The sequence below is a fragment of the Bos grunniens genome, chromosome 10 (genome assembly GCF_055505025.1).
Source record: "Bos grunniens cultivar Pamir isolate PY7600 chromosome 10, Bosgru_T2T1.0, whole genome shotgun sequence".
Classification (NCBI taxonomy): Eukaryota; Metazoa; Chordata; class Mammalia; order Artiodactyla; family Bovidae; genus Bos; species Bos grunniens.
This window is the reverse complement of record NC_141174.1, coordinates 80494129-80513402: the sequence shown is the minus strand read 5'-3', so window position 1 is coordinate 80513402 and position 19274 is coordinate 80494129. Positions and strand designations below refer to the sequence as shown.

The 19274-nt window shown below is 51.1% G+C and overlaps 2 protein-coding genes and 2 long non-coding RNA genes across 12 annotated transcripts in view; 2 read left to right on the top strand and 2 right to left on the bottom strand.

Moving 5' to 3' along the window:
• C10H14orf93 (chromosome 10 C14orf93 homolog) overlaps positions 1 to 5388 on the top strand; it is a 19294-nt gene extending 13906 nt beyond the window's left edge. For 5 of the 7 annotated variants that reach the window (XM_086322362.1, XM_086322363.1, XM_086322360.1 and 2 more), the window contains 4 exons: positions 3214 to 3275; positions 3502 to 3605; positions 4271 to 4383; positions 4652 to 5388. In XM_086322362.1, coding sequence (XP_086178488.1) covers positions 3214 to 3275; positions 3502 to 3605; positions 4271 to 4383; positions 4652 to 5071 — 699 coding nt within the window. In that variant the 3' untranslated portion in view covers positions 5072 to 5388. Of the gene's footprint in view, positions 1 to 3213; positions 3276 to 3501; positions 3606 to 4200; positions 4384 to 4651 lie in introns of all 7 variants that reach the window. The other 2 variants (XR_015135153.1, XR_015135152.1) reach the window with 1 other exon arrangement.
• Positions 779 to 10002, bottom strand: LOC147365119 (uncharacterized). 3 transcript variants are annotated; one of them, XR_015135154.1, is made up of 2 exons: positions 8943 to 10002; positions 779 to 1679 (listed from the first exon to the last, which is right to left on the bottom strand). It is a non-coding gene; the product is annotated as an uncharacterized LOC147365119 (long non-coding RNA). The 3 variants fall into 3 exon arrangements; XR_015135155.1 differs by lacking the exon at positions 8943 to 10002 and adding an exon at positions 3380 to 3601; XR_015135156.1 differs by lacking the exon at positions 8943 to 10002 and adding an exon at positions 3484 to 3599.
• On the top strand, positions 9058 to 18795 carry AJUBA (ajuba LIM protein). The gene is made up of 8 exons (XM_086322364.1): positions 9058 to 10423; positions 13200 to 13301; positions 14946 to 15013; positions 15135 to 15197; positions 15896 to 16026; positions 16110 to 16161; positions 16981 to 17049; positions 17497 to 18795. Exons 1-8 carry the CDS (start codon positions 9388 to 9390, stop codon positions 17620 to 17622), a joined length of 1647 nt encoding a protein of 548 aa, XP_086178490.1. The 5' UTR covers positions 9058 to 9387; the 3' UTR covers positions 17623 to 18795.
• Positions 14772 to 19274, bottom strand: LOC147365117 (uncharacterized). The gene is made up of 2 exons (XR_015135157.1): positions 19137 to 19274; positions 14772 to 15269 (listed from the first exon to the last, which is right to left on the bottom strand). It is a non-coding gene; the product is annotated as an uncharacterized LOC147365117 (long non-coding RNA).

Genomic DNA, 19274 nt, shown 5'->3' with positions numbered 1-19274 from the left:
TTAAAGATAAGGGAATTATGTCCTGTCTCCTGGTGATCTCATAATTCTGATGAGAAGATCTTTATGGAGTTCAGCAGATTGACTGCAGCAGGATAGCATAGAAATTGCCTGCAAATAACCAGTGTTCAGGGCAAGCAGCAAGGGGCCCCTTGGGCAGAAAGGCCAAGGTGTCCTGAGGTGGTCCCATCCCCCAAAGATGCAGAGGACCATTAGACACTCAGCTCAAGGATAAAGGTTAGAAGATTCTGGTGATTCTCAGAGCTCTTGGCAGGGAAGGTACTGGCCCGAATCCGTTCTGCCTGAAACCTTACAGTGGCTTGGAGCCCTAGTGCATCCCTAAACAACCCCACCATCTACAGGATTCCCCGCCCCAACCCCAACCCCGTTATCCAGCATCATTAGAGTCGAGGTTGAGAAACCCTGTTTTAGGGTGACTACAGACCTTTGGATCAGCTCTGTCATCCAAGACGTCTTTCTAATGGAGACTGTAATGGGTCTCCATTCTCTGGATAATAGCTTATGAGGTAACCTGAGAGTTCTGGTCAAGGGTGGTGGTCACCACTGACATCCAGAGAAATCTCATCAGAGTATAGAACCCACTTCTCCTTGTTACAGCCTTAGTAAAGATTGACAGCGGCTGACTACCATTTATACCTTCTTTATTTATGTTACTTCTTTCTCCTTTTTTCTAAGATATCCTACTCTTTTTCTTTGATTTGTTTTTACATTGATATTTTTTTCTCCCTTCCAGAAGACACCATTCATAATCAGTATCAACTGATTTCTAATCTTTATTTCAGATTTTGGTTATGTTTAATGCCATGTCACTTATCAAGAATGGGGAGTAGGTTTAGTTTCTCTGTCATGGATTTCTAATCCAACAGGACACTGTTGTTGCCAGTGGCAGAAATGGAGGCTTATACCTAGAAATACATTTCAAGAGAATTCCCCTGAAGTCTTAGTGTTCAAATCAGAATATATGTGTGATAATTACAATTTGCATAAAATCAGGGTTTTCTTGGTCAGTTCTATTCCTCTTGTGCCTACTGCCTACTGTGCGAGGTCTAGTGGTGAGGCCGGGCTTCCTCCTGCCCTCTGGAGAGCTTGGCACGGTGCCTTCTGGGAAGCATGCTCAGCCATCATGCTCCATGTTGTAGGATGTGAAGAGGGGCAAGTGGACCAGTCAGGGAGTCTTGCTGCCCATCACAGAGAAAGATATAAAATGTTCTTGTGTGAGTCTGTAGGTTCAGAGGGAGAGGGATGGTTGCAGATCTTCACTGTTCCAACCTTTAGCTCTGGGAAGGAATCTGAGAGGCATTTCTCCAATCTGTTGAGGCTGCTGTGGGTTGCTGCTCTGCCAGGGATCCAAAAGGTCCAAATCAGAACCTTAATTCCTTGGACTGCTGCAGATCCAGCCACCCATTGGAGAAATTATTTATTTTTAGCTTGCTCGGGAGGCAGGTGAGCCAGCATCCTTTAGTCTTAACACTTATTATTGGCTAGAGTATTTTCCCTTTTCACTTCAAGCTTGGTTTGATTTTTATCAGCTGATCTCTTCCAAGTCAATTGAATTGGAAAGCTATGCAACTCCTCCTCCATCTTTTTTCTTTCTTTGCAACTCTTTCAAATTCTTTCTGAAGCATTCACCCATCCCCTTGTGATTTCTCAAGTTTGGACTTCTAAAAGGTAAAATAACTATATCAGATATGAAGCTAGTACAACTCTTTTTTTTATAGAGTGGAGAACCTAGTCATAAAGAGTTAACAGTAATTTCCTAAGTTGATATGGTGAGTCAGCCATAGGAGTAAGAAGCGAAATTGGGCATTTCTGAATACAAAGCTGAAATCCTGAGATCAGCATCCCATCAGTTTGGGACTGGGTAATTTCCATTGACTAAAGGACCTTGGGATGAAAATATAATCAGAAACAGCAAAACTAAATTTAATAGGAAGAAATGTAAAATCCTGCATTAGAGTACAAAAAAACACAAAACAGTTGGAGAAGGGTGGAAATAGTAACCTGTGTGAAAAATGGACTTGAGATGACTACAGGCTCACTATGAATGAACCCTGTGACACTGAGTAGTGATGGGGTTGCTAAGAAAGGTAACAACGTCTTGGGTTTCATTCCTAGAAGTTTAGAGTTCTACTCAGGGAAGTAATGCTCCCTTTGGCCAGACCTCAGTGGCTGAGTTAGATTCAGTTCCAGGTGCCATGTTGTAAGAGGAACACTGGCAAACCAGAGCATCATAGTTTCATGAGGAGTCTGCCTGGCAACTATGTCGTGAGGACCGGTTGAAGGACTTGGTGTTTAGACCAGATAAGAGAAGACCTCAGGAGAACATGGAAGCCGTCCTCAAATACTTGAGGTACTATTAGGGCAAAACTGGGGTCAGATTTTGGAGTATCTAAGGCAATTTTTTTTTTTTTTAACAATTAGAGATGTTCATAGTAGCTGAGTCAAAAACTAGTGAGAAGCCATCATTAAAGTTATGTAAGCAAAGCTGAAAGATAGCCTGTTTAATGATGTAAACAGATGGTTGGGTGACAGTGTCTCCAAGTTCCCTTTCATTTCACATTTCTGTTATTTCAGGTTTGTTTTTTTGACCATGATATGAGGACCCCTGGGATTTCCGGTAATGTGCAAAGGCATATACCTGGGACATTTTCCTGGGTCACCAATTTTACTAGAAGATTTTGGGAGACATTTTCATGTTAAGAGAAATACAAAATGGCAAACCACTCCAGTATTCTTGCCTGGAGAATCCCAGAGACAGAGAAGTCTGGCAGGCTACAGTCCATGGGGTTACAAAGAATCAGACATGACTGAGCTATTGACTGACTAAAGGGGCTTTGAGAAATGTCTACTTGAAGTAGCCCTGTTGTATATTTGCTCTCTCCTTGCTATTAGAAGTATGTTTGTGGAAATGTTTGAAAACCTGTATTCTAGTGATCATACTCCCTGAGAACAAGAGTAAGACCCGGAATAATTCTGAAAGCTCCACATAAATTAAATGAAAAGGAAAAAAAGTGGGGAGGGGGTGTCCATTAGAGACACTAACGTGGGTAGGCTCTCTGGCTAAAAAAGGGCATCAGCAGAAAATGGTACCTAGGCTATGGGCAAGATTCATGCAGAAAACCCCATAGGGACCAGAGAAGGGTTTCATCATATTTTTTTCCTGGCTTGATTCTGTGTTTTGTTTGTTTCCCCTAGAAATTGGTCCATAATGTGCATAACCACATCACCAATGACAAGAGATTCAATGGGTCTGAAAGGTATGATCCTCTTGAGGGAAAAGATCATAAGGAACTTTGCCAAGGAGAGGGAAGTAGAGGGGGGCTGCTCCAATATAATACTTAGGCTAGGGCTTCCACCTCACCATTGCGCTTTGTGTCGTGCCTTAGGCCATGGAGGACTTTCCCACAAAGCTGATTAGTGGTGGAATCTCTGTCTAGCTTTTAAAATGCTGACTGTCTTATTTACTTTCTTCTCTTGTGGCAGCATCAAGTCCTCTTGGAATATTTCCGTAGTGAAGTTCCTTCTGGAAAAGCTCAAGCAAGAGCTGGTAACAAGTCCCCACAATTACACTGACAAGGAGCTGAAAGGTGAGAAAGACCGAGTTAACTTGCACCCCAGCCTTTCACCATCCCCTGTTCCTGACCAGAGGAGAAGAGGCCTATGGAGATGATTTAGGTGGTTTTGAAAATAGTGGACTTAAAAAATTGGTTTTGGCTATTTTTTCACCTAGGATTGTCTTTTTATTCCCTTTCTCAGTCTGAAATGAAAATGGGAGAAGGAAGGGGTTAGAACACCATCATGCATGATGCTTATACAGAGCCCAAGTCTTGGGTATTATGAAAAGGAGGTTAGAATCCAGGCCTCCCCTTTTGTCCCTGCATATCGAGTCCTGGGTTTCCTACTTCTCGTGCCCTTCTGTTATTTGTCTGTAGCATTAAGAAAGTGTCTGCTGAAAAAGCACTTGGGATCTGCTGTCAGCCGAGTAGAATGGGGTAGGTTTGACTGTGGTTGGGGGAGGGGAGTTGCAGAAGCATCAGAGTTGTCTTTTTATAGTGAGAGGAGTTCCTGTTAGAGATGTAGAGGGGCAGAGAGAGCTACACCAGAGAGGAAGGAATAGATGCTGATGGATATGCCCAGAAAGCCCATTGTGTAAAAGTGGTTCTCCCCTCTTCCACCTGGTAGTGTTACAGCAAAAATAAAAGGGGCTGAGGACCCCTGCTCTCTGCTGCCTCCCTTCTCCCCCCCCCACCAGGAGCCTGTGTAGCCTACTTCCTTACTAAGAGGCGTGAATATCGCAACTCCTTAAACCCCTTTAAAGGCCTGAAGGAGAAAGAGGAGAAGAAACTTCGAAGTCGCAGATACCGGGTAGGTTTCTAGGCTTTCCTTTCAGAAAAGATGCTAAACTCTAAACCCTAATAAGCCACAGTGGGAGGGTGTGGCCTCTGAGAACAGGATTGAGTGGAGGAGAAGGAAGACAGGAGCCAATTCTCTAAGATCTGATTTGGGTTCTCTTGGGAACTTAGTTCTCTCAGGCACAGATTTTTCACAGCTTTCCTCCTACCCAAACCCTTTCCCCAAACCTAATGCGTGGTTTGTTGCTCTCCCTAACCTCTGTCCTGGGCTCCTACCTTAGCTTTTTGCCAACCGATCCAGCATCATGAGGCATTTTGGCCCTGAGGACCAACGTCTATGGAAGGATGTGACAGAGGAGCTGATGTCAGATGAAGAGGACAGTCTTAATGAGCCAGGTGTCTGGGTGGCCCGGCCTCCCCGTTTCCGGGCCCAGCGCCTCACGCAGCTCTGCTACCACCTGGATGCCAACTCTAAGCATGGCACCAAAGCCAACCGTGTATATGGGCCTCCCTCAGACCGTTTGCCTTCTGCTGAGGCCCAGCTTCTTCCACCGGAACTTTATAATCCTAATTTCCAAGAAGAGGAGGATGAGGGAGGTGATGAGAATGGCCCTGTCTCCCCATCTTTTGACCAAGCCCACAAAACCTGCTGTCCAGACTTGAACTCATTCATTGAAATCAAGGTGGAAAAGGATGAGTGAGATCTAAAATCAAGAATAACTCTGGCATATGCCACTCCCCATGTCCCTGAAAGGGGTGGCCACAGGGCTTCCCAAAATGAGATGTCTTCTGCAGTCTGAGTAAGCAAACCCGCCTCTCTTAACACAGTCTCCGCTGGAAGTAGAAGCTAGCAGCTCTGGTGGGATAAAAGGACTTATTTTCATGGGGGGAAAAACACCCCCCACTGTGAATGGCAAGCCAGAAAATGCTTATTCCTAAGCATAAACAGTGCCTCGGAGGAGCCTAGGATGAGAAAAGGAGGAGTATGGGTCAAAGAAACAGGCCTTCTTGACATGTGCCTTGGTCTCTGAGTTGTTTTTTCTGCTAGTTTCACTCAAAGCTCTGGGGAAGCAAGTGGCCCTGGTGGTAGCTTCGACTTCCCCCAATTGCTGGTCTTGCTCTGCAGTGGAGGCAGCACAGCACCAGGCCGGGGTAATACTCCCACCTGGTGGACAGTTTCAGTCATGGACTTGATGCTTCTGAGCAGAGCACAAGCTCTGTACCTATTTGGGAGTTGGGATCTAGAAGTAATAGCTATTGTTTATTCAATTATCGGAGAAGGCAATGACACCCCACTCCAGTACTCTTGCCTGGAAAATCCCATGGACGGAGGAGCCTGGTGGGATGTAGTCAATTATATAAGGAAGCATTTATTATTCCTGCCTTACACATGAGGAAATTAAGGTTTAAAGAATTCCTATGTCTCACCAACAGCTGCTTTCCCACCGTGTGACCAAGCAGTATATGCAGCTTGGTAGCTATTTCTTAGTTCTGTCAGCCAAACTATTTTGAAGAAGGTGGTGTATGTGGGTTTGTGTACGCATAAGCACAAATTCAGAACATACACACAAACACAGAGAACGTGTGCATTTTTGGATAAACTGAGACATAAACATGGCTTTCTCTTTGTTCAGTCCGTCATATAACATATGGACTGCTTACTAGGTGTCAGGTACTGTGCTAGGTGCTGTGGATACTCTGTTGAACAGGCTAGATGCTGAGCAGTTTTATCATTTAATCAGGAAACCAGGCATTTAAGTAGGCAATGAAATGAACTGGGATAAATGTGATGATGGGGGCGTGTATGTGCCATGGCTGTGTACCACAGGGGTAGCTAACTTGCTCTGGTGGTCTGGCAAGGCTTCTCAGAGGAGTGTTTAGACTGATGCTTGGAAGACGAGGAGGAGTTAACCAGGAAGGAAGAGGAGGCAGAGAGAGTGTTCCAAACCTAGGGAAAACAGCAAGTACAAAAGTCCAGAGGCAAGAGAGAGCGCAGTTCTGCTGCAGAACCATTTGGGGAGGGGATGATGCCGAGAGAAGAGAGTGGAGGGGCAGACAGACTCTGTAAAATATTTATTTTTGGCTATGCCACAGGGCTTACAAGATTTTAACCTCTCCCAACCAGGGATGGAAACTGGGCCCTTAGCAGTGAGAGCATGGAGTCTTAACCACGGTCAGTGAATTCGCTCGTTGACAAGTTTTTAACAAGGAAATAAGATGATCAGTTTTGTGTTTCTGAAGAATCACTTCACTTCAGTGTATACAATGGATGGGAAGGAGAGAAAGCCTAGGCAGGGAGACTTGCAGTGGTCCAGGAGAGAAAAGATGGTGGCCTGAGATACAGGACACATACATATAGTAGTGATGAGGAAAGGGTAGATTTGAAAGATATTTCAGAAGCAGAATTGATAAATGGTGATAGGATTCAGTGGGATTTGAGGTTAAGGGAGGAGGACGTAAGGTTGATATTCAGGTTTCTGGCGTAAGTAGCTAAGTGGTTAAAAAAATGGTATTCACTCAGGAAATGCTGGAGGAGCCAGTTTTGGGAGGCAGGGAAGGTGAGGTCAGTTTAGAGTGTTGTGTGCCTTTGAGACAACCAAGTAAAGATGCTACTCGTCAGCTGAGTTTTTTAAGTCCAAGAAGGTCTGGGCTAGAGAGGTGGATTTGGGAATCACCATTGGAGAAGGAAATGGCAACCCACTCCAGTGTTCTTGCCTGGAGAATCCCAGGGATGGGGGAGCCTGGTGGGCTGCCATCTATGGGGTCGCACAGAGTCGGACACGACTGAAGTGACTTAGCAGCAGCAGCAGTGTATATAGAGCTTAATTAAGGGTGTGGACAGTAGGGCCTGTGGAGCTCCTAGCTCCAGTTCAGACTATGGAGTGTCTACTCCAAGGTCATGAGCACTACTGGAGCATACCCTGTCAGCACACCACACCCTCCCCTCATCTGTGTCTGCTTTCTGTTATCCCCTGAAAACACAGGTTGTTGATCCCAACTCTGCCCCATTGCTGTACCACCAACTCCTGGATGGGCCTCCTTTAATGGCATCTCAACTTTTCATAAGATCTACTCTCCCATTCTAACCCCAGAGGAGCGAAGTTCCCAAATATTGGAGGATGTAAGTAATTGGAAGGAAGAATCCAGGTTCTCCTTCCCTATGTGGAGACAGTAGAGGAGGGAGAACCTTTTGGTAGACCCTGAAGACGTAGCTCATGGCAGGTTCTAGATGCAACCTGATAGCTCTCTTACTAATGGTTTCCTTCTCCATGCTTCCAGTCTGAGAGTAAACTCTCCTCTGGATCAGAGAAAAGCTGTAGGCCTGATCTGGGAAACAGGCTGCTTTTCCAGAGAGATGAGGTCAGAGACACAGTACAGCTACGACAAAGAAGCCTAATAGTTTGTGCCAAATTGATTTCCCCAAAGATATTAACCTCCTTTCTTTCTTCATTCCCTAAGGCTACACTAAGATTATAAAAGGTGTTCAAAATGTTGAGATGAAAATATATGCATGATTTGTTTGCATATCATTTTCATACTAATTTACTATCTAAATACAAAGGAGTCATTTCTTTCTCCGTTCCCCTCCCCCACGCCCCATGTGCTAGTCTGGGCAAAATCAGTTGGCTGATATTTAATTAGGTGCATTCAGCTTCAGCCATGGTTTCCTCTTTTCCTTATTCTTGATCCTCCAAGATCAGCTTCTTTTCCTTATCCACCTTGATCATTTTCACTTGCTATCGCCTCTAAATGACTTTTTTTTTCTTCTTCCTCTTAGGTTAGTACTTACTCTTGATCAACAGTCTCCTATGGGTCAACCAAGGGTGTTCGCTAACCCTCAAACCAGGCTTTCTATCCCCAGTTGCTATATTTGCTAAAAATCTCATTTTCCAACACCAGGGGGTGTCTGTCTATCCTTCTATCTGTCCTACCCTGAAGGTAGAGATTAGTCCCCAGCCTTTTCCTCTCCTTTTTCACACACTAAAGCTCACTCCCACCCATTACAGAGCTCTAGGTTCAGAGAGTTGTCTTTTTATCTCAGCTTATCTGTTTTTCTCTCATTCTCCCTGGATTTGCGAGAATTTGTCACCTTCTAGGTCTATCCAGCCTTCGATCCCCGCACCACTTACGATCCCCTTTGGTCGTTCTCTCCTCTCCATACCTGTCTTCCACCACCTCTCTATATAAGCTTCCTCGCTTTCCTGGGCTCTTGCGCGTCTCTGAACCTATGTATCTGCCTTTCTTCCGTCTCTCTATCTCACGACAGTACTTCTGTATCAGCCCCTGCTCATCTCTCCCACAGTCCCCACACTAGGAACAAAGTCACGGTGTTTGCGCAGAACAAGCCTCGCGTCGCCGGGTCTCGCCTCGCGACATTCCACCGTGCCCCTCCGCGCATTCCAACTGCGAACAAAGAGTTCCCCTCCCCTCCCCCACTTTTTCCTGTCCTAATTCTTGAGTGATGTAGTAGCAACTGCCTAAACTGCCCCCCGCCCTCCTTTCGCCTCCAGTCGGCGGATCTCCAGCTCCGGGACACTTAGCACCAGCACCCGCCCCCCCTCTACCCCTTACCGGTGCACAGGATTCCTGCGCCGACACCCCTGTTCCTCTCGCGTTCGGCGCTCCGCCCTCCAGGAAAGTAGATCCGGCCAGGCAGACAAAAGTTTGGGAGAGAAGTTGAGTCGGTGCTGAGTGTGAGCGAGGGGGGCGGGGGCCGGAGAGAGTGGGGGCTGCCGGGCGAGTCTACGCGTGAACAGATAGACCTGCGGACGGGACAGCCGCGGCCGTAGGCCCTTCTAAGCCCCGCTTAACCCCTGATGCGCGGGGGGACGAAACCCCTCTCGCTGGGGGATGCTGCGGGATTCTTGGCGCCGGGCATCCGGACCGCCCGCTAAACCCCTGTGCCTATCCTGTGCCCCTCGGGATCCGGAGTCCGGCCGCAGGGAAAGAGAAGCGGCCGCCGAGACGCTGCAGGGTGCCGGGCGGGGAGGGGGCTGGACGCCCCAGACCCGAGGGCATGGAGCGTTTAGGGGAGAAAGCCAGTCGCCTGCTGGAGAAGTTAAGACTCTCGGACTCCGGCAGCGCGAAGTTCGGCCGCAGAAAGGGTGAATCTAGCCGGTCTGGGTCTGATGGGACCCCCGGGCCGGGCAAGGGACGCCTGAGTGGGCTGGGGGGACCAAGGAAATCAGGGCCCCGTGGAGCTGCTGGGGGACCTGGGGATGAGCCGTTGGAGCCAGCCCGGGAGCAAGGCCCCTTGGACGCTGAGCGGAACCCGCGCGGCTCCTTTGAGGTGCCGCGCTACGAAGGCTCCTTTCCGGGGGGACCGCCTCCCTCCCGGGCCTTGCCTCTACCTCAGTCGTTGCCCCCCGACTTTCGGCTGGAGACCACGGCCCCAGCCCTAAGCCCCCGCTCCAGTTTCGCCAGTAGCTCAGCCAGCGACGCGAGCAAGCCGTCCAGTCCCCGGGGCAGTCTGCTGCTGGACGGGGCGGGGGCTGGTGGAGCCGGAGGTAGCCGACCCTGCAGCAACCGTACCAGCGGCATCAGCATGGGCTACGACCAGCGCCACGGCAGCCCTCTGCCTGCCGGGCCATGCCTGTTTGGCCCACCCCTGGCCGGGGTTCCGGCGGGCTATTCCTCTGGAGGGGTGCCGTCCGCCTACCCCGAGCTCCACGCTGCCCTGGACCGACTGTGCGCTCATCGGCCCGCGGGGTTCGGCTGTCAGGAAAGTCGCCACTCGTATCCCCCGGCCCTGGGCAGCCCGGGAGCTCTAGCCGGGGCCGGGGTGGGAGCGACAGGGCCCTTGGAGAGAAGAGGGGCGCAACCCGGGCGACACTCGGTGACTGGCTACGGGGATTGCGCCGCGGGCGCCCGATACCAGGATGAACTAACAGCGTTGCTGCGCCTGACGGTGGGCACAGGTGGGCGAGAAGCCGGCGTCCGCGGAGAATCCGCGGGGATTGAGGCGTCGGGTCTCGAGGAGCCGCCGGGTGCGTTTGTTCCAGAGGCCGCCCGGGCCCGGATACGGGAGCCAGAGTCCAGAGAGGACTACTTTGGTGAGTGAGAGAAGTGGTTAGGGTCGGGAAAGGACCAGTCGCTTCATTCGGTTGCCGGTTGCCCCGACGGCTGACGCTGGGAAGTCGGAGGCAGAGACGCGGGGCTAGGAAAGAAGCAAGAGGAATTTCCCACACCCAGTGGGTTTCAAATGGACCACGGGCATCTTATTCCTGTTAAATTCACCGCTTTCCCCTCCCCACCTCCGCCCCGATGATCTCGTGAATCCCAGTTCCTCAGGCTTTAGAGCCTGGGTGTTTTCGCGGTAGGAGGCCTTGCGGGGGGTGGGGGGCAAATGAGGCGGTGAGAGCATCCCCCTTCATATTCCCCCCTCGACGGCCGTGCCCCTGCAGGCTCCTGCGCTCCGCGCCCCCACCCGGGCCCAGTCTCCGCCCGCAGGAATTCGGGGAATGCGAGGGTGGGGGGGCGGGGCGGGCGGGCAGCGTGCGTGCCGGCTCCTGCCCGGGCGCTCCAGGTGCCCGCGGGCGGGGCCGGCCGCGCTACGCTGGGCGGAGGTGGGGTGCAGGGGGTTGGGGACCTGCTTCCTAACACGCGCGGAGCTGTGGCCGCTGTCGGGGAAATGGAGCCTGGGGGGAGGAAGAAAACCCTGGACGGAAAGCAGGGACCCTGCTGCTGGCTGGCCCCAGTCCTGCTGGCTCCGTGCGTGCGTGGGCATTTAAGTCCAGACCCAGTGGAGTCAGCTTCTATTTTTCCCATCATCCGGAAGTTAGGGCAGGAGCCTTGACCACCCGGGACGGCATCACCCCTGGATGGCCCTGGATGGATGACGACCGTGTGTAACTGCCAGAAATAACCTGGCCATCAGTTTTGGTCATAACCTGCTCAGAATCCTTACTTTTCTGTTGCTAAAGAAATCTGGTCTCTGCCCCTCTTCCGACGCAGTTAACTTCAAGAAATATTAACTATTGTACGTCTCAGCTGCGGGAGGGTATTGCGGTCTTGAATGATCTTTTAGCCAAGACCCACAGACACCACTTCACTGTATTAAAAAATGCGGATCTGGTTGCGATAGGAAGTACAGAAAGAAGTTGGAGGGCTCACACCCAGGTCTGTGAGCCTGTTCAGTGTTCCCAGCGCCTTCTCACCTTTCTTACCATCCATGTTGCTGCGGTAGACACCAAGCTCTAGAACTCTGGCTAGAAATGTAAATAGGGAGAGGAACCCAGCCAGGGAAGGAAGACTGGGAGGAGGTTCAGAAGTAGCAGGGGCTAAAGGCTGAAAGGGCCCTGCTTAGTTCAACTCTAATCATTCCCTGTTTGCCCCGACCTGAGAAAGCCCAGAGCAGATAACCCTTTTGTCAAGGGAACCTTTTAGCAGTTTCCTTTTGAGGCCAGGAGACCCGCTGATGGGTGGACAGAAGTCTCCTCAGCTAAGCCATCGGAACCAAAAGGAGGAAAGTTGCTGGGAGAGACTGCTGTAAAAATGGCAGGAAGAACTTAGAGGTGGATGTGCTAGGTTAGAGGTGGTGAGTCGGACATGCCTGAGCAGTTGGCTCTCATCTTCCCATAATGTCCAATGCTTCCCCCAAAAGTGGCTCTAATAGGGCCCCCTGGCACGATGCTCTTGGCAGGCAGAGCTCCCCTCCCTGCAGAGGGTGGGTGGGGAGGGACCTCTCTCCCTAGGGAGGGGTCAGGTTGCCTCCTCTTGACAGAACCCCCAACCTACCTCTGCCCTCCCACTCCTGTGCCTAGTAGGGGCCCTCTTCCTTGGCTCCAGCCTTGCCCAGCTGCCAGAGGGTGGGTGGGAGCAGGGCAGGCCTGGGCCCATCAGTTGCTGCAGCTGCTGCACGGGCTCCCAAGCCCCTGGGCAAAGATTGGGATGGGCCCCAACAGGCAAGGAGTGTGGCAGTGTGCCGAGGGGGAGAGGTGGGGCAGGGTGAGGGGTGAGGCGGGCCGGTTGGGATCTGCTCCCCAAAGACAAGCCCTGGCCCTCACTCATGGGCCTGGAATTGGGGAGTGGAAGGAGGGAAGAACACACCCAGGAAAGGCGGGTGCCAGAGCCTAGTGTTATGTTTCTTAGGAGAGATGTTGGGGAAGAGCAGTTCAGCTTTGTTTCTTCTATTATAGAAGATGACAGGGAGACATTAGGGGTTCTGCCACCTTCCCTCCTCTTCCTCTGCAACCCTCAATCCTTGGAACACACCCTGCATTCTAAGCAGCCACCTACCCAGAGGAGTCACACTCACATGGCCCTGTCTCCACAGGGCCCTCTGCTGAGCCACATCTTTCTCACCATCTTTGGAGGCTTAGAGGTATGGAGCAGAGCTCTTTCTGTAACTGAACAGCAGTTCATTTTACAGATGGGGAAACTGAGGTTCTGGAGAGGCTTTCTGGGCCTGGCCTCCTTTCACTAGGACATTTTTTCCAGGCTGCTGCTGGGCCCTTATGAACTTGCATCTCTGTCTACACAGTGCCCCAGGGATCCGACCTTGCCTTTTTAGTCTTTTCTCCCCTACAGAAACCAGTGTCTGAAAGCCGGACACCTTTGACTTTTTCCAGTTTTCCACAGTGCTGGGCACAGTGTTTTTGCTTGGCGCTAAATGGATGTTCAGATAATGTCTGTTGATTAATCAGTCAACAAGAGTGAGTCTGTCCAGCCAAGCCCTGGCTGCGTCCCATTTACTCGTTCTTCCCAGAATGGAGCCCATCAAACAGAGGTTGTGGCTGGTGGTCTTCTGCCATCAGGAAAGATGGCGACTGCCTGGGTTTGAGCGGGGGGCGTGGGATGTGATGCTGACAAGCTGTTCTCTCCTCTCAGGCACGTGTATCAAGTGCAACAAAGGCATCTACGGGCAGAGCAACGCCTGTCAGGCTTTGGACAGCCTCTATCACACCCAGTGCTTTGTCTGCTGCTCCTGTGGTGAGTGCGGCCCCCAGAGAGACCTTCTGGACAAGGCCCGAGGCCTCGAGCGCGGACACACGCATGAGTGCCCAGGGAAAGCAGAGCTGTGCCTCTGCATTTGCTGATCTGGCCTTCGCCTTCTTTCCTGCTCCCCTACTCTGTGCGCTACCTGGCTCTCCCGCCGCACGCCGGGTCAGCTTTCTAGCCAGAGTCAGCGCTCCGTCTCTTCGGCCTGTTTCCTTTGCTCTGTTCCTCCTTTCTTCTGCCTTCCTGCTTGCCCAGGCTGGACTCCCTCCCAGCCCTCTGGCCTCTCCTTGGTGGGGCTTGGTCTTGGGCAGCCCGAGTTGCCTGGGGCGACAGTGAAAGACTGGAATGTGGGAAGGGTGGGGTGGGCTGGGGGAGTGGGGAGCTGTGGGGGGCGGAGAGGGGGGGTTTTCTCTTGGCTGGTCAGAGTTCAGCCACCTCGCTGGAGTGCAGGCCACCAGGCCATGCCAAGCTGATGACATCACGCTCCAGGAATGCCCGCTGCTGTTAGCTCAGGAGGCCCGCCTGGAGGGGGGTGCTCCCAGTGGCTTCAACTCCCCAGCCTTCCCTCACCTCCCTCATTACCACCCCCAACCCCCGCCCTTACCCACTCTGATTTCCTTTGCTGAACCTTTTAATCTCCTATCTATGCCTGTCTGACTCCAGCACTCAGCTTTTCTTTCCGCGCCACTCCCAGCCTCTGCCTGGCTCTCTTTAGGTTCATCTGTCTATTTGTCCTTCTGTTTATGGAGCCTCTTCTGGGAATGTCTGTTTCCCTCCTTCTACTCCCTTGTGTCTCACAAGTTTCTAAATCAACTTTTCTGAACCACTGGGGAGAGCTGGAAGTGGAGATTTTGATGAGAGGAGGGCAGATATGGGCAACTTGCCCATTCTCCGCACTGGTCTCATTCCTCCTGATCCCTGATAATTTAGACACCCTGGAGCAGTTCCTGGGTGTTGGTTTCATGGGGAATCGTCCTGCCTTGTCTGCTTGCAGAAGATCCTGGGCTGCTTCTGACCCCAGAGACTCTGGGTTCTTCTAAAATTGGGGAAACAGTCTAGTGTGGCAGGAAAGGGGGCCAACTTTGCTCCCAAACAAAGCACTTTGTCCCCAGTGGTAGTTCCAGTATGTCCTGACCTCCACGGAGCTTATCCCTGGGAGACAGGGCTCAGAGGAGAGCTGTGTGGAGGCTTCTGGGTTGAAAGGTCCCAGAGGGCAGAGTCCATGACAGTGTGATTGCGTTTGAACACATCGTATGGCATCTTGTTCAGAGCCCCTGAACCTTGTCCCCAACCTGTGGTGGGCTCTGCTCTCCCAGGTGGCTCCCTGAGCAAGCCCAGACACTGGGGAAGAAGGCACTCGTGTAAAGCAGGGCCGTAGAAAACTGGTGAGGAGGCAGAAGCTGGAGAAGTAATAGCAAAGGAGTGGGGAATTGGCAGGAATGAGACCAAAGCAAATGGGAATTGCATCAGATGGGGTATTTGTGTGGGGAAGTGGGGCAGACAGCAGTTAGGAGGACAAGCGCTAAAGTCCAGGTTTAAGTGAATCATGAAACATCAGAGAGCAGTGACCCTGCCATGGGGATGCCCTGTGGCTGGACCCCGGAGAGACTCCAGCGTCTTCTCTGCTGCTTCTAGGGCGAACTTTGCGCTGCAAGGCTTTCTACAGCGTCAATGGCTCTGTGTACTGTGAGGAAGACTATCTGGTGAGTGAGAGGTCCCCTGGGTCTGGAATTGGCTCCCACGCCTTGCTCTGTGGCCGGCTGGGGTTCCACTCCTCAGGTTGTTCTCAGCCTGTAATGCCCTCCCTTGGTCTTCTCTTCCCAGTTTTCAGGGTTTCAGGAGGCAGCTGAGAAATGCTGTGTCTGTGGTCACTTGATTTTGGAGAAGGTAAGCAAACTGTCTTCAGCTGAGACTGTGAGGCTGCTGGGCCGAGGGGCGGAATCAGGAACTAAATGGATCCTGAGAAAAAGTGGGGGGAGAAACCCATCAGCAATCACTTGCATCCTATTCTTTGCCCAAACAACTGTTTATAGTGGCTTCTCTTTGCTTGTGGAATCAAGTCTGGACTGCTCAGCCTGCCATCTAGCCCCTCCCTAACTCTGCAGGCACAGCCCCGCCCTCAGCCTGAGCCTGGAGTATGGGGTCCTGAGTCTTAATCCCCTTTCTGCTACTGGCTGAGATCAGTTGAAGCTCAGTTTTCTTTTCTGTAAGGAGGAGTTGGTTTGGCTGGTGGTTCCCCGCCCTGGCAGCCTAGTAGATCACCTGGGAAGAACAGAAGAAAATACCAGGGCTGGGTCATCTCCAGAGACTGTGGTGAATACTTCTGGGTGGGACCCAGGCACGGATGGGCTTAAAATCCTCCCTGTGTGATCCTGATATGCAGCCAAGGCTGAGAAACACTGGCCTGGATGCTCCCTAAGACCTTTTTCAGCGTTTCTGCATCCATTTTTAAGACTGCTTGGTCCTCCTGGATTCCACAGCGGAGGGAGGAGAGCAGGGGCTCGGATGAGGTTAGGGGGAGCAGCAGGGAGCCTCATCAGTAGCTGAAGAGCAGAGACTGATTCTCCGCCCACCCCATGAACCAGATCCTCCAGGCAATGGGAAAGTCCTACCACCCCGGCTGCTTCCGATGCATCGTTTGCAACAAATGCCTGGATGGCATTCCCTTTACCGTGGACTTCTCCAACCAGGTGTACTGTGTCACCGACTACCACAAGTGAGTCCGGCCCGCGGGCTGCGGTGTGGAACCCGGCTCAGGGAGCCCCCTACCTCGGCTCACCTCTGTCTTCTCCCTTACAGAAGCTACGCTCCTAAGTGTGCAGCCTGTGGCCAACCCATCCTCCCCTCAGAGGTCAGTGTGTCTGGGTTCTCCTACAGGGCAGCCAGGGCTGCCGCCTCTGGGGAGGGACTGGGGACTGGCTGCCTGGCCTCTCATGGGAGGCGGTGGTGCTGAGGAATGCACTCCTCGAAGATTCCCGTGTGACTCTGCTCTCTGGGTCATCACCCTGACCCCAACATCCGGGCCTGGACTTGTCCGACAGCCTCGCTGGGCCCAGGCTTCATCTCTTTTCTCCCAGTCCAGAGAAGGAGACTTTCTCTGAAGTCAAGGTCACCAGCTCCCAGATGTAGGGGCTGGGAAAAGGTGGGGAAGAATCCTCAGGGCTGCTAGGAAGGGGTCAGCCATGATTTACACTGTGTGCCGTGGGAAAAATGCCAAAAGCCTGTGAGGACCCAGACCCTGCAGGGTCTCCTCGTCCCCGGCTTAACTTACTTATGCTGCATGCCCCTTCCCTCTGTAAGGCCTGAGCCCCCAGACAGAGGGGAGGCTCCAAGAGGGGACACTGCCCTTCTGGAGGTGGCGCCAAGGACGGGGAAGGGGAAAGTTCCCATAGGGTTTGCAAAGGCCATCTCAAAGCTACAGAAGGGTGATGTCCTTGGTGGTCCAGTGGAATCTGAGCTTCCACTGCAAGGGGCTCAGGTGCAACAGATCCCTGGTCGGAGAAGTTCAATGTGCCCAGTAGTGCAGCCAAAAGAGGAAAAAGCTACAGATGGAGGCAGAGAGGATCTGGAGGCCTCTGTGTGATCTTTCGTTTGGAGGGGGCCAGGTGGGGAGGGCGAAGCTGGGGTTGTCAAGCTGCTTTCATGCCCACGGGGGTGTGCATTATTTCAGGGCTGTGAGGACATCGTGAGGGTGATATCCATGGACCGAGATTATCACTTTGAATGCTACCACTGCGAGGTCAGTGTCAGGGGCCGGGGCACCCAGAGCTGGAATGGGGCTGGGGGAGTGAAGTCTGAAAACTGTCGTTGTCTGTAGGACAGGTATAGGCCGTGGGAAACCAGGAAGGTGCTCTGACCCATCTCTAGTCTCTGTCTCACCCTTCAGCCACTCTCTCTGGGCCTGGTCCTTTAGTCCTTTCTAAATCAGGCGTCACTTAGAGTCAAGACTCCTAAAACTAGGTACTCCTGGTAACAGCTGGAAATGGGATCCTGTCTCATTATTTCTGCTGTAGCAGCGACACCTGGTGTCCAGCTGCGGTATTTCCCCAGGTTTCTCTGGGTGTTCATCCCCTCCAACCCCACCCGCTTTCTTCCAGTCACTGGGAGTTCAGTGCTGCACAAGGCAGACTTCCCCAGATGTTCAGGGTGCCCGGGCTGAGTTGAACTAGGTGTCTTTCTTTCCTAGGACTGCCGGATGCAGCTGAGTGATGAGGAAGGCTGCTGCTGCTTCCCTCTAGATGGGCACTTGCTCTGCCACGGCTGTCACATGCAGAGGCTCAGTGCCCGGCAGCCCCCTGCCAATTATATCTGAGATGTAGTCACTACTGCTGCCAACACCACCACTGACAAATTCCTCTGGCCAGTGGGCCCCTCTGAGGCCAGCCAAGGCAAGAAAGGCACTGCAGGCCTGGCAGGAGAGTCCCCTAGGGAGGGCCCCAACGGCCAGAGACCCAAAGATCAAGACATTCCAAATGGGGGACTTCCCTAGTGGTCCAGAGGCTAAGACTCGCAGAGGGCCTGGGTTCGAGCCCTGGTCAGCGAACTGGATCCCACAGCTGAAGATCCTGCGTGCTGCGACTAAAGATCCCATGTGCCACAGTGATGATCAAAGATCACGTGTGCTGCAGTTAAGACCTGGCACAGCCAAACATAATTTTTTTCTTAGAAAAAAAGACATTCCAAATGGATGTGGAGGAGGAGCCCTCTAGTTGCCATGGTAGGGGTGACTGGCCTTCGTTCCATGTGTGCAGACTGCGCTGTAGCATGTGACGGGCACATACAGGTGGGTTCCAGTACTTTCTAAAGGTCTGATTCTGGTCTGTGTCTCTAGTATGCATTTGTGTGCACACACACTCTCTCCTTAGTGACTGTTACACTTGGTTCATTAGAAGTAGCTTATCTCTCTGGACCTGCTGCCTCTTAGAGGGAACCAGGATTGTCCATTGCAGCTCCCAAGCTCTGAGGTTCTGGGAGCCAGAGAGGCAAAACTCTTGGTTCTAATGTTTGGCTAGACCTCTTAAAATCAATTCACTGAAAGTTTACTTAAAGTTCATTTCTCTTAATGACCAGGTTGCCAAAAACTGAGTTCTCTTTTGGGTATTTTTATAGCCATTTCATTGTTCTGTTCTGTTCTTGGGTGTTTCAGATTTATATCTTTTTATCAAAGAGTACTCTTGAGTTATCAGCAACATAAATTTATCAGATTTGCAGCACTTTGTAAATGATTGGATTGCTTCTTACCTTTGTGGATAATATCTTTTTCTATGTTAACCTACTTTTCAAACATTAAACAAAATGTTTTTTTTTTTTTTTTTAATTTTTTGACCACACCATGTGGCATGTGGGATTAGTTCCCCCACGAGGATCAGACCCATGCCCCTGCATTGGCAGCTCAGAGTCTTAACCACTGGACCACCAGGGACATCCCAAACTTTTTTTTTTTTAAGTATAAAGTTTCCAGCAATAAATATAATTGGTACAAACATTTCGTGTATCATTTTTTGTGTTTCTTAATCCAATATTCTTTTCCAAATTATATGCCTTGAAAAATACAACTCAATATGATTTTGATGCCTAGGTCTGTCTACTACATTCGTTCTATTAAAAGGCCAATCAATATATTCTCAACAAACAAGCATGTGGCCTATTCAGTTGACTAACAAAGGTTGTACAGACAACAGCAGTAGAAAGTGAAAGGGTGAAGAAAGATGCTGGTTTTCTTTGTGATTTATACTTGCATCCTGGGTCTTCACAAGCTTAAGTGACTTTCCCCAGTACCAGCAGTTTGTAAGTTAGGGGACCAGCATTCACACTCAGCGTACTCACCTGACTCTAGAGTCCATGTGTCTAGCTGCTGCACATGCTGTGTTGCTTTACTGGTCAAATGATGGTTGCTCTGGATTATGACAAAGTAAGGGGAAATATCAGATATTTCTCAATTTCCTATTCACATGGCCCCAATTG

Coding starts and splice junctions, on each gene's coding strand:
- AJUBA (XM_086322364.1), top strand. CDS start 9,388: ATGGAGCGTTTAGGGGAGAAAGCCAGTCGCCTGCTGGAGAAGTTAAGA. Junction 10,424..13,199: donor GTCCAGAGAGGACTACTTTG/GTGAGTGAGAGA, acceptor CTCTCCTCTCAG/GCACGTGTATCAAGTGCAAC. Junction 16,027..16,109: donor TGTGTCACCGACTACCACAA/GTGAGTCCGGCC, acceptor TCTCCCTTACAG/AAGCTACGCTCCTAAGTGTG.